Below are 15,994 nucleotides of genomic sequence, written 5' to 3'. Positions count from 1 at the left end.
CCGGTGTCACCTTGGACCCTGCGTGGGCTCCCAGGGACCTGCCCCCCCGTCCCCCCACCCGCGGCAGCCCCCGGTGCCGTGGGTCGCGTCCCGGCACTGCAGGGCCCCGGCCAGGCCCTTCCTGCCCCGCTTCCTCCAGCAGCCGGCGGGAAGCTGGTCCCACCCCGAGCCCTTCCGCCCGCGGGGACGGGGTGCCTGCGGGGAGTGGGGCGGGCACCGGGGTCCCCCCTCACCCCCTTGTCCCCCAGCCCCACCGAAGCAGCATCCAGAGGCCTTGGGGGGCACCGAGTCCCCCCCCAGGTGCTGCAGCGAGCACCCACAGGGGTGTCCTCGCTCGAGGATTCCCTTGCACAGGGATCACCTTGCACAAGCCTGCTGTGCAGGCCTGGAGAGCCCTCTGCCATGGGCTCCGTGCCTCAGTTTCCCCTGTCACTTGTGACTGTCCCCAGCCGGGCTGTTGCGTGTTGAGGGAGCCTCAGCTCTGAGCTGCACCCCACAGCCAGGCCCCCGTGGGTCTCAGCCCCTCGGGACCCCAGGGGGTGTCTGCAGGAGGTTTTGGGGGGGGTGTGGGGTGTACACGTGTGTGCTGCAGGGCTGTGTGTGCGCACACGTGCGCGGGGGGGGGGGTGTGCCAGCTCCCCGCCGCTCTCCTGCCTTGTCCCTGTTCCAGGACGGCTCCGCACTTGGACATTTATGGTCTGGCTCACAGGGCCACGCTCGCGGCACCCGCCCGCGCGCTGCCAGTGTTGGGGCACCCTGTCCCCGTCACGGGACACCCACCCCTTCCCCCCCCACCCCCCGCAGCAGCTGCCACCCCACGCGGAGCTTTTTTTAGCCCCAACCGGGTGCTGCGTGTGCCATGGGCTGGATGCCGGGGTCACGCGTGGCACCGGCTGAGCCGGGCGACGCTGGTGGGGCCGCGGCTGCTGGGGACGGCCCGGGAACGCCCCAGAGCAGCCTGTCATTACCCACAAATATAGGCCCGGAGCAGGGACCAAGCCCCGGCTGTGGGTACCCTGCGATCTCCGACACCCACCCGGCCCGTGGGCACTCTGTGAACCCCCGACGCCCACCCCAGCCCCGGCTGCATAGGCCCTGGGGGCAGCAGGAAGGGTTGGCTGGCAGCCACTGTGTCCCCGTGTCCCCACTGGGGTGTTGAGGTGGATCCATCGCCCCAGGGCCAGCGTGAGCCAGGGCTCCCCCCACGCATCCCCGTGGCCTTGCTGGGGTGACGGGCTCGGGTTTCCTCCCCCGGAGCTGGGGTACAGCTAATCCCGGGTGCAGGGGCTGCTGGCATCACCCTCCTGCCACCAGCAGTGCCACCACCAGCTCGGCCACCGAGTGAGGGGTGCGAGGGGGCTGCTGCTGGCCACACTCCGTGACCCCAGTGGCTTCGGGACCCCCATTGGCTCCGGGACCCCCGGCCTGGCCGTGTCCCAGGGACTCCTGGCCGTACCCCCGGGCTCTCACCGGCTGTGCCCCCCCCGTTTGCACCGGCTATGCCCCCCAGCATGGGGCCGGCACCGGCTGCAGCTCCCGGTTTGCCCCCCGGGCCGAGCGCCGGTACCGGCGGCGCCGCTGGTGGGGTGCGGGGACCCCGGCGAGGCCCGGCCGAGCGCGGGGGATCCCCGCGGGGGCGGCCCCGGTGACGCCGCGGGATCCCGGCGACGTCAGCGGCCAGGTGTGACGTCATGGGGGCCCCGGCTGGGGCGGGCGGCGCGCGGGGCCGCGCGGCGGCGGGACCCGGGGACGGAGCGAGGTAACGGGCGGCGGGAGGGGGCGGCCACGGCCCGTCACCCGCGGGACCCCCCCGGCTGCCGGCGCCGTGCCCCCCCGGTATCCGCGGGTGACAGGCTTCCCCCCTCGCCGCTCCTGGCGGGGCCGGGGGGGCGTCCCGGGAAGCCGGGCACGGTCCCAGCGCCGGGGGTCCCGGCAGCTCTTCCCCGGGCCCAGCCCCGCCGAGCCGCCCCGAAGCCTCGGGGATGGGCCGGAGCCCGACACGGGCCCCCCGGCCCGAGGGCTGCTCCGCTCCCCCCGCGGGGCCGTGCCGGGGGGCTCTGCCACGGCGGGGGACGCTGCTGGGGTGGCACTAGTGGAAGTGGCACTAATGGGGGTGGCACTAACGGGGGGGGGACATTGCTGGTGGCATCGCTGGTGGCACGGCAAAGGGCTGGCGCTAACGGGGGTGGCATCGCCGAAGGCTGGCATCGCTGGGGGCAAAAACGGGGGGTTACTAACGAGGGGGGGGGGGATATTGCTTGTGGCACTAATGGGGATGACACTAAAGGGGGGGACCTGGCATTAGCGGGGGTGGCATCGCCGAAGGCTGGCATCGCCGGGGCACTAAGGGGGAGGCACTAAGGGGAAGCATTGCTGGTGGCAGTATGGAGGTGGCACCAAAGGGAGGGGACATTGCTGGTGGCATCGCTGGTGGCATTGTAAAGGGCTGGCACCAACGGGGGGGGCATTGCCGGAGGCTGGCATCACTGGGGGCACAAACGAGGTGGTGCTAACGGGGGGGACATTGCTGGCGGCATCGCTGGTGGCACTAACGGGAGTGGCGCTAACGGGGGGGGTGTCGCTGGTGGCACTAACGGGGGGGCATTGATGGTGGCATCGCTGGTGGCACTAACGGGGGTGGCACTAACGGGGGGGCATTGATGGTGGCATCGCTGGTAGCACTAACGGGGGTGGCGCTAACAGGGGGGACATCGCTGGTGGCACTAACAGGGGTGGCACTAACAGGGGGTTTCATTGCTGGTGGCACTAATGGGGGTGGCACTAACGGGGGGCACATCGCTGGTGGCACTAACGGGGGTGGCACTAACGGGGGGGACATCGCTGGTGGCACTAACGGGGGTGGCACTAACAGGGGGGACATTGCTGGTGGCACTAACGGGGGTGGCACTAACGGGGGGCACATCGCTGGTGGCACTAACGGGGGTGGCACTAACGGGGGTGGCACTAACGGGGGGGACATCGCTGGTGGCACTAACGGGGGTGGCACTAACAGGGGGGTTCGTTGCTGGTGGCATCGCTGGTGGCAGTAACGAGGGTTACACTAACGGGGGTGGCACTAACGCCCCTTCCCTCAGTGACCAGGCGGGCCGTGTCCCCCAGGACCCCCGGTTCGCCCCCGGGAGCGGGTACCGGCGGGAACCGGGGGGAGGGGGTTACCGGGTCCCTCCTCGCCCCTCCCTCGCCCTCCCGCCGTCCCCGCACGGGCTGAGCTCATCTTTCCAGCCCGCGGGCGCCGTTCCCGGCGCTGGGCGCCCGCCAGCAGCCGCCGCTCTTTCCATCGCCCCGGCCAGGGTCTCCCCGCCGGGACCGGGCTGGGGCGGGGGGGGCGACGGGACACGCGGTGTCCCGCACCCGGGCACCGGGCAGGAGGTCAGCGGGGGTACCGGGGACGCTGAGCACCGAAGATACCGGCATAGCGGCGCCGGGGATACGGGAGAGCACCGGGGATAGCGGCACCGGGGACAGGGGGAAAGGGATGCCAGCACTGAGGGGGCGCCGGGGATAACGGCACCGGAAGGGCACCGAGGATGGGGGTACCGGAGATACCGGCAACGAGGGGACAGAGGGGATGGGAGCACTGAGGGGACGCCGGGGATAACGGCATCGGAGATACCGCGGATGGGGGCACCGGGGATGGGGGCACCGAGGGGACGCCGGGGATAACGGCACCGAAAGGGCACCGAGGATGGGGGTGCCGGAGATACCGGCACCGAGGGGACACCGGGCATGGGGGCACCAGCGATGGGGGCACCGAGGGAGCGCCGGGGATAACGGCACCGGAGATACCGGCACTGAGGGGGCACCGGGGATGGGGGCAGCGGAGACACCGGCACCGAGTGTGCGCCAGGGATAACGGCATGGGCGATACCGGCACCGAGGGGACACCAGGGAAGGGGGCACCGGAGATACCCGCACCAAGGGGGCATCGGGGATGGGGACACCGAGGGGACACCGGGCATAACGACACCAGAGATACCCGCACCAAGGGGGCAGCACCGGGGATGGAGACACCGGGGTACGGCGGCACCGAGGAGACACCGGGGTACCCGCCCCGGGGATACCGGCCCCCGGAGGGCCCCGGGCCCCGCTGCCGCCCCTGCCCGTCCCGTCTCGCCGCTCGTCCCGCTGCCGACACCGGGGCCTCCCGCCCCCGCCTTCCCCCCCCCCCTCCCTCCGCCGGCGGCCCCGGGAGCCCCGGGGGGGGGGGAGGGGGGCCGGGGGGCGCCCGCACTATTTTTAGCCGGAGCCGCGCGGGTATTTTTAGCGCGGGCGCCGCGGTTGCGTCAATGGAACCCCGCGTGCGTCACGGCCGCGCCCCCGCCGGAACCGCCCCCCCGCGCCTTCTACGGCGCCGCCGTGCGTCACGGGCCTGCGCGCCGCCCCGCGCGTCACCGAGCGCTTAAGAGAAAGTAGTGGCGGAGCCGGAGCCCGGCGGAGCGGGGACCAGAGCGGCGACCGGAGCGGGGACCCAGCACCGCCGCGCCGGCAACCCGGGTACGGCGGCAGCGGGAGGCGGGGAGCGGGCGGGGGGCAGCGCGGGGGCGGGATGTCCCCGCGTTGCGCGCAGCGGGAGGGGCACGGGGTCGGGGGTCCCGGGTGGCAGCGGGGCGAGCCCGGTGGGGTGGCCCCGTGACAGCGGGAGGAGTTGGGTCGGGTGTCCCGGTGGTACCGGGGACCGGGGGTGCGAACGCCGGGAGGTGCACGGTGTCGGGCGTCTCGGGTGACACCGAGGGGGAGCCAGTCCGGGTGTCCCTGTGACACCGGGGCGAGTCGGTTCGGGTGTCGCGGTGGCACCGGGAGCGAGTGGCGGCGGGCGTCCTGCACAAGGTACATGGGGTCGGGCGTCCCGGTTGGAAGAGGGGAGAACCAGTTCGGGTATCCCGGGCGGCACCGGGGAGAGCTGGGGTCGGGGTTCCCGGTGGCACCGGGGGCTCAGAGCGGCGGGCGTCCTGCAAAGTGCAAGGGGTCGCGCTTCCCGGGTGGCACTCAGGGAGTTGATTCGGATGTCCCGGTGACACCGGGGGCTCGGGGCCGTGGGCGTCTTGCAAGGTGCACGGGGTCGGGTGTCCCGGTGGTACCGGGCGGAGCCGGGCTCACGTGTCCGAAGGACACACGAGTCCCGGCAAGCCCTGGTGCCACCGGGGAGAGTCGGGTGTCCCGGTGGAAGGGACCGGGCTGTGAGCGCCGTGCGGGGCTGACCCTCGGGGCTACCCGGTGGCACCGGGGAGAAGCGGGGAGGGGAGGCACACCGGGCGGGGGCCGGCAGAGCGAGGGGTCCCGGTCCTGGGTGTCCCGGGACGAGCGCGATGCCCGGGCTCCGGGATGAGCCGTGCGGGACCGGGAACCGTTTGTCGGGGCTGCCCCCGGGCTGTGTCGGGCTGCGGAGCCGGGGCTGAGCTGGTCCCCGGTCCCGACCCCCCCCCCTCCGCCGGATCCGGCTGCAGCCAGGGAGAGCCCCGACGCCCAGGGGCTGTGGGGGGCAGAGCCACCCCCAAACCAGGCACCACCCCCGGAGCCCTGAGCAGAGGAGCTGCGGAGCTGGAGCAGGCAGGAAAGTGCGGGCAGGAAAGTGCAGGCAGCAGCAGGGACATTGCAGTGCAGGCAGCAGTGGGGGCACTGCCATGGCCGTGCAGGCAGGAAAGTGCAGGCAAGCCCCCCCGCTGCCCACAGAGGCCTGGCAGCGGCTGCGTTTTGGCAGGGCAGGGCAGCAGGTGCCGGCAGGGAGGTGGGCAGCGTTACCCCCCCCGGCACTGCCGGCTGCTCTCGCCCACCCGCTGCCCAGGGCCCGGTGCCAGGGGCTGCCACCAGCCCGCATGGGCAGCGGCCTCCGGCCCTGGGCACGGGCAGCTGCCTGCGCTCCCCAAACGAGGAATCTGCAACTACTACCCGTGGGCAGCGCGGGGGCAGCCGCAGGAATTTGTGCCTGGTTCCCCCCGGGCAGGGGGGGGTTCAGGGCAGGGGGGACCCCAAACGCCACCAGCGAGCGGGCGGGCGAGGGCAAAAGCATTTGAATAAGGAAGCGGCGACGGTGCCGGGCGCTGCCCGCTGCTGCCAGGCAAACCCCGCGCCGGGGTGGCAGGACAGGTCGAGGCTTTGCATAGCCAGGCCGGCGATTTGCAGCCGGGATTTGCATGCCGGCGGGGAAAGCTGCCGCCGGCAGAGCCGGAGTCCCCTGCTGCCATGTCCCCGGCACGGCGTCATGCCCCCCCCCGGGCCGTATGCAGGGACAGGAGGCAGCTGGGGGGTCACCCTCCCCTCTGAACCCACCGGCTGAGCCCGGCACAGCCCTGGTGCCCAGTGGATGGGCACAAACCCCACTGGGGCACTGGGAGTGGGCTGGGGGCCCGTGCCACCCGGTGGGTGCCAAGGCTGGACCCATGCTGGGTATTTTTAAACCTGGCTCCCCGGGCGGGTATCGGCTTTCTGGGCATCGGCGAAAGCTGCCCGGAGTTGGCCGGGGGAAGCCGGGGGCCGGCGGGTGAGCTGGCAGCAGTGCCATGTCGGGGCTGCAGCGGCCGGGGGCCAGGGGCGGCGTGACCTTTAAAGGTCTGCGAGATGAATTACATTATCGTCTTGCCATCAGGGTGACTCCTGGCTTGGCTTTCAGCTGGACCCGGGACTCCTGTTACGTCTTATGCGGGGCCAGATCTGTGCCGTGGGGCCAGGGGGCTGCGGGGCCGGGAGGGGGTGGGCTCCTCTCCCCCTGCAGCCGCCAGCTCCGGCTGCCTTTGCTTCTCCAAAAGGCCCCGAAATGGGTCATGGGGGGAGCGGGACCCTCGAGCCCCGGTTCAGCACTGGCTTCCCCCGGCCAGCCCCGGAGCTTGGGAATCCGCCGGCCACATTCCTCCCTCCTTCCCTTTCCCAGCTTTGCTAAGCCAGCGTTTTGGGCAAATGTCCTTTGCGCCCATTGGCTGCGGCGTGACCTTTCTTGGGGACGGCGGTGGCCGCCACCAGGCAGCCACCGGCTCCGGGGGTCCGGCTCTGGCACGAGGGGGGGGATCCTAGGGAAGCCCCTGCGGTTCTTGCCCCATCTCCATCTTCTGGGGGGGGCCGGGGGCAGCGGCGGGATCCCCACTGACGCCCCGCTCTCCCCACAGAGATGCCCTGCATCCAGGCGCAGTACGGCACGGCGGGTGCCGGCCCCTGCGAGCGCTGCCCAGCCGAGCTGCTGAGCCCCGAGGGTGGCCGTTTCCCCATGGAGGTGGCCGGAGCGGATCTGGCGGCCGCCCCCGCCCTGCCCAGCTTCAGCACCTTCATGGAGGGCTACGCTGGCGAGTTCGACGCCTTCCTCTACCAGCTGCCGGCCGGCAGCCAGCCCAGTGCCGCCGCCGCCTTCAAACTGGAGGACTTCCAGGTGTACGGCTGCTACCCCGGTGCCTTCGGTGGGCAGCCGGATGAGACCCTCTCCTCCAGCGGCTCGGACTGTTACGGCAGCCCCTGCTCCATCCCCTCGCCCGCCACGCCGGGCTTCCAGCCGCCCCAGGCGCCGGGCTGGGAGGGCTCCTTCGGGGCGTACTCCCCCCCGCCGAACTACGAGGGCGGGCGGCCCTGGGCTGAGCCAGCCAAGGGCAGTGGGTCGCAGCCCCCCTACTTCGCCTTCGGCCCCCCGGTGCCCAGCCCCGGCGGGTCCCCCGGGACCCTGAAGGGGCAGCCGGGCCCCTCAGCCCGCCTGGACCCACGGCTACTGGACACGGACGCCTTCGCCCTGGCCCAGGGCTCCCCCGGGGGCTTCGCCGGGCTGCCCCTGGCTCCCGCCTCGCCGCTGCTGGAGGGGCCGGCACTGGCCCCCGCCAAGGCCCGCAGCCCCGGGGCGGGCGAGGGACGCTGCGCCGTCTGCGGGGACAACGCCTCCTGCCAGCACTACGGTGTGCGCACCTGCGAGGGCTGCAAGGGCTTCTTCAAGGTAAGGGGACACCCCCCCCCCCCCAGGGACTCACTGCTGGGATATTCCCACAATGCTCTGCGGCAGCGGAAGGATGCTGTGGGTCACCCCGGGGAGGGGCAGGGCAGGGAGCACACCCCAAACCGCCCCCCCCCCCCCCCCGACGGACGCGGAGCCGGATGCTGGGCTGGAGCGGGAGGCAGGGGAGCACAGAAGGGCTTTTGTTCGGCCGCCGGGTGCCCGGGGCTGAGCTCGGGCCTCTCCTTCCCCCCCACCCCGCAGCGCACGGTGCAGAAGAACGCCAAGTACATCTGCCTGGCCAACAAGGACTGCCCAGTGGACAAGCGGCGGAGGAACCGCTGCCAGTTCTGCCGCTTCCAGAAGTGCCTGGCCGTTGGCATGGTCAAAGAAGGTACCGGGGTCCCGTCCTGGGGTTGGGAGGGAGGGGGGGGGGTGTCCCAGCAGGAGTTGGGGGGTTCCCTCTCCGCAGCCCGCCGGGTTGGGCTGAGGACAGACACGCTCAACGCATGTCCTCCCTTGCTGCAGTGGTCCGGACCGACAGCCTGAAGGGGCGGCGGGGCCGGCTGCCCTCCAAGCCCAAGCAGCCGCCGGATGCGTCCCCCGTCAGCCTCATCACCTCCCTGGTGCGGGCGCACATCGACTCCATCCCCAGCGCCACCAAGCTCGACTACTCCAAGGTAGGGCCGGTACCACCCCGTGCCCTCCCCGCCGCCGCGCCGGGGCCCGATCCTGACCCCGTCCCGATACCACCCCGTGCCCTCCCCGACGCCGCGCCAGGTCCCGATCCTGAGCGCATCCCTCTGCAGTTCCAGGAGTCGGCGCCGTGCCAGTTCGAGAAGGAGGACTCGGTGGACGTGCAGCAGTTTTACGACCTGCTCACCGGCTCCATGGACGTCATCCGCAAGTGGGCCGAGAAGATCCAGGGCTTCGCCGAGCTGCCCAAGGAGGACCAGGACCTGCTGCTGGAATCCGCCTTCCTCGAGCTCTTCATCCTGCGCCTGGCATACCGGTGAGCCCCGGCACGGTGCAGGATACCGGTGAGCTCCGGGCTGTGCTGGGGGCGGGGGGGTGACGCACGGTTGTCCCCGCAGCTCCAAGCCGGAGGAAGGGAAACTCATCTTCTGCAACGGGGTGGTGCTGCACCGCCTGCAGTGCGTGCGGGGCTTCGGCGAGTGGATCGACGCCATCCTCGAGTTCTCCCAGAGCCTGCACCGCATGAGCGTCGACGTCCCCTCCTTCTCCTGCCTTGCCGCCCTCGTCATCATCACAGGTGAGACACCCCCCCCCCACCCCGTCACCACGCCGCTGGCCCCTCTCCCCACGCCGCGGCCATCACCCTGGCCTCACGCCTCTGTGTGTGTGTGTGTGTGTCCCCCCTCTCCTTAGACCGCCACGGGCTGAAGGAGCCGAAGCGGGTGGAGGAGCTGCAGAACCGCATCGTGGGGTGCCTGAAGGACCACGTGGCGGCGGCGGGGGCCGAGCCGGGCCGTCCCGGCTGCCTCTCCAAGCTGCTGGGCAAACTGCCCGAGCTGCGCAGCCTCTGCACCCAGGGCCTCCAGCGCATCTTCTACCTGAAGCTGGAGGACCTGGTGCCACCCCCCCCCCATCGTCGACAAGATCTTCATGGACACGCTGCCTTTCTGAGTCCCCCACGGTGGGGGGGGGGGCTGCTGCCACCCCTGGGGTCGCCTGGGACCCACACCCCCGCCCCCCCGGGGATGCCTGGATCACCCCCGGCGACGCCTGGGTCCCCCCCTTCAGATTCCTTGGGGACACCCAGGTCCCCGCCATGTGCCTTCACGGTGCCGGGCGCAGACGCGCAGCAGCCCTGGTGCCTTTACCCGCCCCGGGGGGGGCATCGCCGGCACGGCGCTCCCCTGCTCCCCTGTAAAAATGCCCCCGATGTAAATAGCGAGCGGCCGGATCCTGTACAGAGTGGGGGGGGCGTGGGGGCAGGGAGGGGGGGTCCAGCCCCCCCCGCTTGCCTCGTCCCCCTCCCCTTTATATTTTTTTTTCTTTTTTTTTTTTTTTCTTTTTTTTTTCCTGTTTTGGACAGTTTCTGTATATAAACTTGTACGTATATTGAGAGCCACTGAAAGGGGCCTTTTCTCTCCTGCGTCTTCCCCCGGTAATATCATCTATATTTAATAGCTGGTGATTTGGAAGCGGGGGGGGGGGGCGGAGCGGCAGGGTTGGGGACAGCCGGGGTGGGGACAGCCGGGCCACCAGAGCTGCACGTTGCCCTCGCCGCTGCCCTTGAACCGTCACTCACCCCCCGGCGGCACCTGTCGCCTGCCTGATTTATCCTCCCCAAAATAACCGGGAAGCGTGACTGGGTCCCCACCGTGTCCCTGGGGATGCGGCCATCGGCAGGGCCATCCCCCAACGTGGCGGGGGGGGGAGATGGATGGTGTTTGGGGTCCCTGTCCCAGCCGGGCTCTTAGGGTCCCGGTGCATGGGGGAGGACACGCCAGACTGGTGCAGTCCCCCCGGCTTGTCCCCTTCCTCCTGCTGGGGACAGCCTGGCCCCGGAGCAAATGTTAATGGGGACACCAAGGGCCAGTGCCGAACAAGGGACACATTGAGCATTGGGCCGGGGGGGGCCCCGCGGCGGCACACAACAAGGGCCCCTCTGTCCCCCCCCCTGCCGCCCGCCCCCGCCATGGGGAGAGTGCTGACGCACAGCGGGGCCATGGCCGGGGGGGCCGGGAGAGCCTTGGGGACAGAGGGGGGGACAACATGGGGGGGGGGGGGGGTGGGCGCGCTGCCGGCATGGCACGGCATGGCTCTGCTCCGGCTGTGGGGCAGGAGCAACCACACCAAGCCATGGGGCAGGAATCATGTGGCAGTAATGGCCATGCCGTGCTGTGGGGCAGGAATGGCTGCGCCGTGCCATACTGAGCCGTGCCATGCTGTGGGGCAGGAATGGCCGTGCTGTGGGGCAGGAATGGCTGTGCCGTGCCGTGCTGTGCTGTGCCACGGGACAGGAATGGCCGTGCTGTGCCATGCTGTGGGGCAGGAATGGCTGCGCCGTGCCGTGCCATGCCATGCCGTGCCACGGGACAGGAATGGCCGTGCTGTGCCATGCTGTGGGGCAGGAATGGCTGCGCCGTGCCGTGCCATGCCATGCCGTGCCACGGGACAGGAATGGCCGTGCTGTGCCATGCTGTGGGGCAGGAATGGCTGCGCCGTGCCGTGCCATGCCATGCTGTGCCACGGGACAGGAATGGCCGTGCTGTGCCACGCCGCAGCTCAGCATCTGCCCGTCCTGACATCTGTCGTGGTGCCACCCCACACCCCGAAGCCACCAGGGAGGGCACCCCCTGGCGCCCTGAGGCCACTGGCCGGGTCAGAGCAGGGCGGTGGGTGTCTGTCCCCTCCCCGCAGCGCCAGACTGGCCTGTGCCCACCCTGTCCCCAGCCCCATCCCTGTCCCCATCCCCTTGGCAGGGGCTGCTGCAGGAGGGACGGGGACGCTGGTGCCAGCAGGGCCAGGTATAAATAGCCCCATGGCTGACACCGGCCATGCCAGTTGCCCCGCGGCTGCAGCGGCACAGGAGCGTGTGTCACAGCGTGTGCCCGGCCCTCCGCCCGGTGACATGTCATGGGCACAGCCCTCCCTGCTGTTTACACCAGGACACATGTCCCCATGGTGGCGCGGGCGGCCTGATGCCAGTGCCCCTAATCCCTATGTCCTCATGGCCGCCATGTCCCCATGTCCCTCCACCCCCCCTGTCCCTTTGTCCCCCATGTCCCTGTGTCCATCCATCCCCATGTCCCCGTGTCTCCCATGTCCCCATATACATCCGTTCCTGTGTCCCCCGTGTCCACCCATTCCTGAGTCCCCCTGTCCCCAGTGCCCCTGTGTCCATCATCCCCCTGTCTCTGTGCCCCCCATGTCCTCATGTCCCTGTCTCCAGTATCCCCTGTGTCCCGTGTCACCATATCCCTGTGTCCCTCTGTCCCTTGTGTCCATTTTTCCCCTTGTCCTCCCTTTCCTTGTGTCCCCATGTCCCCTGTGCTACCGTAGTCCCGTGTCCTTGTGTCCCTGCTTTGCCCACATCCCCATATGGGTGTCCCCCATGCCCCTGCCCATGTCCTATGTCCCCATGTGCATCCCCGTGCTCTCTCCTTGTCGCCTGTTCCCGTGTCCCCCCGTCCTTGGCCGTGGCACTGCGGGGGTCACTGGGGGTCACCGGGCCCCCAGCCCCCTGCAGTACCGCCCCGGAGCCTCCAGCCCAGGGGGAGCTGTGAGCTCTGGAGCGCCCCGCGGAAGTGGCCGCTCTGCGCCGCGGGAGGCCCAGCTCTGTGGCGCCGCACCCCGGAACGAACCAAGCGGGCGGCGGCGCGGGGGGGGCGGGAGCTGCAGACCGGGGACGGTGATTCCCCCCCTCGCGGCCGCACCGCCGTCTGGGATGGCATCGGTGGGCGCAGAGTTCACGGAGAGAGGCGTAGATTGAGGAAAAACGGCTGATGCTGTCAGAGGCGCCGTCCTTTCGGCAGATGGTGTGTCCCGACCCCCCCCTACGTAGGTGGGCTGCCCCCACTTCCCTCCTCCCCGCGGTCAGATGGTCGGGCTCGGGCGGTGAGTGCGGCCGGGCCGGGGGTGAGGGAGGCCGGGGGACGAAGAGGGCCGGGGCCTTCCATGCTGAAGGGGGCTCTTTGAGGGGGAGTGGGGTGACCCGGACTGGGACTTATGGGGCCTTGGGGGGCCCGGACTGGAGCCCCTGCGAGACGGGTGTGTGTACTAGGCCACCTGGGTCCCTGTGGCGTTGAGGGGACAGACCCAGACACCTGAATCCCTGTGGGGTGGGGAGGGCCCGCGCTGGAACACCAGGGTCCCCAGTGGGTGGGTAAAGAGGGTTGGCAGAGGTGCTGTTACCCAAGCAGGGGCACAACTAACCCCCGCCCAACACCCTTCTTTCCCTGTAGGACCCGCTGTTGTGCCCCCCCTGCGCTCACTCCCGCCATGAACTGCCGCGCGGAGGTGCTGGAGGTGTCGGTGGAGGGTCGGCAGGTGGAGGAGGCCATGCTGGCGGTGCTCCACACCGTCCTGCTGCACCGCAGCACCGGCAAGTTCCACTACAAGAAGGAGGGCACCTACTCCATCGGCACCGTGGGCACCCAGGACGTGGACTGCGACTTCATCGACTTCGCCTACGTCCGCGTCTCCTCCGAGGAGCTGGATCGGGCCCTCCGCAAGGCTGTTGGGGAGTTCAAGGTAAGGGACCCCCCCTGTGGACCCGGCAGGGCCGAAAGCAGGAGCTTAAAAACCTGAGAGCTGTGCTGTGTCCTCGCCGGTGAGGGGAAGGTCCGTCCCTGGCCCCCTCCCGAGCCACATGGTCTCTTGGCAGGACGCGCTGCGCAACTCGGGCAGCGATGGGATGGGGCAGATCTCCCTGGAGTTCTACCAGAAGAAGAAGTCGCGCTGGCCCTTCTCGGACGAGTGCATCCCCTGGGAGCTGTGGACCATCAAGGTGAACGTGGTGAACTTGGCTAACGAGCAGGAGCGGCAGATCTGCCGGGAGAAGGTGGGCGAGAAGCTCTGCGAGAAGATCATCAACATCGTGGAGGTGATGAACCGCCATGAGTACCTGCCCAAGATGCCCACCCAGTCGGAGGTGGACAACGTCTTTGACACCAGCCTGAAGGACGTGCAGCCCTACCTGTACAAGATCTCCTACCAGATCACGGACTCCCTGGGCACCTCAGTCACCACCACCATGCGCCGGCTCATCAAGGACACACTGGCTCTGTAGGGCCGGGTGCCACCGAGGCAGGTTCACCCCGCGTGGTGGCACAGCCCTGGCTCTTTGGGACAGCATCTCGGCTTGGTTCCCTCCTCTCTGCCTCCAAAAAGCCTCTCTGGGGAGCTGGACTCGGCCTGGCCCTTAATTGGGGGTTGCTGCTGTTTTGGTTTGCACTGTGGGGTGCTCACCCGGCTCGGAGAACCGGCTCGGCAGCTCCCAGGTTGGCAGAGGGGTGGTGAGTCCTCGGGGCAGGAGCTGCTGGTTGGCCCATGAGGCACTGGCACCAGCTTGGCGCAGGGCTGGTGGCCCAGCAGAGTGACGCTGGGGACCAGCACAGAGGGGAACGTGGTAGCCGAACACCGCCTGGCCCTGCCGGCGGCCGCTCTCCAACTCTGCACAACACTGCCAGCGTCAGCCTTGTCCCTTGTCACCGTGTGTCCCCCCCCCGGCGGCACCCCCATCTCTGGGACTGAGCTCCGCTTCCCTGCGGGGCGCAGAGGGGAGCTCTCTGCCTCCTCTGGGGCGAAAAATAAAGTGTTTCTGCATTCATGTGGCAGCTGGTCACGTCCTGGCTGTGGATGGGGCCAGTGTCTGTGGGATGGGAGGGAAATGGGCACCAAGGCTGAGCTGGGAGACCCCACCCCATCCCGGTGCTGTGGGGCGAGGCAGTAGGACGGGGAGGGGGGGCTGACACCACTAGGCCGGGTCAGTGCTGGCCACCCCCTGGGAGCGATATCCCACGTGGGGCACCCCCAAGGCGCACCCAGGGTGATCCCCCTTCTGTGCAGGACTCCGCACCCCGCCCCCGTGGCACCAAGGCGGGGGGCAAAGCTGGTTGCCCTGCCTGGGGGGGGGATCCAGCTTCTGGGCAGAGTCGGGGGGGGCCATGCGGGCAGCTCAGACTGTCCCTGACATCACTTAAACCCTCCCCGTCTGTCACCGTCACGCCACTGCCCCGCACACCCACACTCCGCTCCCGGGAGGAAGAGGAGGAGGAGGAGATGAACACCAGCGCGCGGGCCGGGGCCTGGGGGGACCTGCAGGTGGCCGAGGCCGCCCAAATCGCCATCGGCCTGGTGCTCTGCCTCGCCGTCGCCTTCGCCGTCTTCTTCCTCGGCTGCAATCTGCTGCTGCAGGCAGAGAGTCTGGTGGCGGCCCCAGCGCAGGAGCGGCGGCCATCCCGGGAGGCCGAGGGGGCTACCGAGAGGGTGTAGGGCCTGGCCCAAGCCCAGCGGATGGACGGATGGATGGATGGATGGACAGCAGCGTCTTTGCCTGCAGCATCTTCGATGGCACTTTGGGATGGAGCAGGATGGCGCTGGGGGCCGCGGCCTCCCTGGCTTGTACGGAGGGATTAAAAGGCGACGGGGCCAGCTGAGCTGCGGCAGGGGCCGGTCCTGGGGCCCAGCTGGATGTGGCCATGGGCACGGAGGCGCTGGTAAATCCCCCGGAGAGGATTAGGGGAAACTTTTATTCCCTGTTCCAGGAGTAATCCCTGGGCTGGCGGGGCAGGCGCGGGGAGGGAGCCCGGAGAACTGCCTCACCGCACTGGGGGGGGGGGGGGGGGGGGCGCAGGCACGCGCATCCTGCCCCACCGTGCCACGGCTGATGGGGGTCTGGGGCTGCCCCCCCCACCCCTCCCAGCCCCTCGTTCCCCGACGAGTGGCCAGGGCCGCATCCTGCCCCCCACCCCAAACCCTTTCTGCCCTTCTCTAGGGACCGTGGTGACCGCAGCCTGCTGCTCCCAGCCCCGCTGGCAAGAGATGGGGGGCCACATCCGGCCACATCCTGCCCTGACCCCCCCCCCCGGCTCGGGGTCCCACAGACCCATTCTGCCCTTCCGCCCCCCCCCCCCCAGCCCCTTAGCTCTGCCCCGGTGATGCTCAGGCCCAATCCTGGCCCCCTCTTGCTCCCAGGGCTGCATCCTGGCCCCCCCCAACCCTGGCCCTAAACTGCTCCCAGTTCCCCACAGCGGCCAGCAATGGGGTGAACTGGGACAACCCCACCCCGGAGTGGGGCTGACAGTGGCGGGGGTGGGGGGGGGGGTGGGGGGGGTGGTTTCCACCCCACCCACCCAGCCCCCCAAAAGTGCTCCCCCCCCCCCCCCCCCCCCCCCTTTAATCCTGGAGCTTTAATAACCGTAAAGCCCTGCTTAAGGGTCTGGTCCCTGCACATGCATGTCCCACCCCTCGGACATGGGCACCCCCCCCCCCCACCCTCCCCCAGCAGAGGGGGGCTGCCCAGACACTGGGTCCCCTCTTGCCTGCCCCCCCCCCCCCCCGCGACACCCCCCCGCCAAAGCAGGCAGCAGCCATGTAAAA

At 70.1% G+C, this 15,994-nt stretch overlaps 2 protein-coding genes across 3 annotated transcripts; both read left to right on the top strand.

The window, feature by feature from the left end:
• Nucleotides 1-4,362: 4,362 nt before the first annotated feature.
• NR4A1 (nuclear receptor subfamily 4 group A member 1) lies at nt 4,363-9,704 on the top strand. The gene is given in 8 exon segments (XM_054183081.1): nt 4,363-4,515; nt 7,119-7,924; nt 8,186-8,315; nt 8,450-8,601; nt 8,731-8,933; nt 9,016-9,194; nt 9,311-9,519; nt 9,521-9,704. Coding segments are annotated over 7 exon segments (1,725 nt in total). The 5' UTR covers nt 4,363-4,515; nt 7,119-7,120; the 3' UTR covers nt 9,569-9,704.
• Nucleotides 9,705-12,245: 2,541 nt separating this feature from the next.
• Nucleotides 12,246-14,222, top strand: ATG101 (autophagy related 101). 2 transcript variants are annotated; one of them, XM_054183295.1, is made up of 3 exons: nt 12,246-12,508; nt 12,856-13,144; nt 13,278-14,222. In XM_054183295.1, the coding sequence occupies exons 1-3, from the start codon at nt 12,492-12,494 to the stop codon at nt 13,680-13,682; spliced, it is 711 nt and encodes a 236-aa protein (XP_054039270.1). In that variant the 5' UTR covers nt 12,246-12,491; the 3' UTR covers nt 13,683-14,222. The 2 variants fall into 2 exon arrangements, with proteins under 2 accessions (XP_054039270.1, XP_054039271.1); XM_054183296.1 differs by lacking the exon at nt 12,246-12,508 and adding an exon at nt 12,642-12,661.
• Nucleotides 14,223-15,994: the final 1,772 nt, after the last annotated feature.

The sequence above is a fragment of the Rissa tridactyla genome, chromosome 24 (assembly GCF_028500815.1).
Source record: "Rissa tridactyla isolate bRisTri1 chromosome 24, bRisTri1.patW.cur.20221130, whole genome shotgun sequence".
Lineage (NCBI taxonomy): Eukaryota > Metazoa > Chordata > Aves > Charadriiformes > Laridae > Rissa > Rissa tridactyla.
The sequence above is the reverse complement of the archived record's forward strand: the minus strand, read 5'-3'. Positions and strand labels throughout refer to the sequence as shown.

Bases quoted from the DNA above. Each gene is read 5' to 3' on its own strand.
- ATG101 (XM_054183295.1), top strand. The intron at 13,145-13,277 runs GTAAGGGACCCC...GTCTCTTGGCAG, and splicing joins AGGCTGTTGGGGAGTTCAAG to GACGCGCTGCGCAACTCGGG.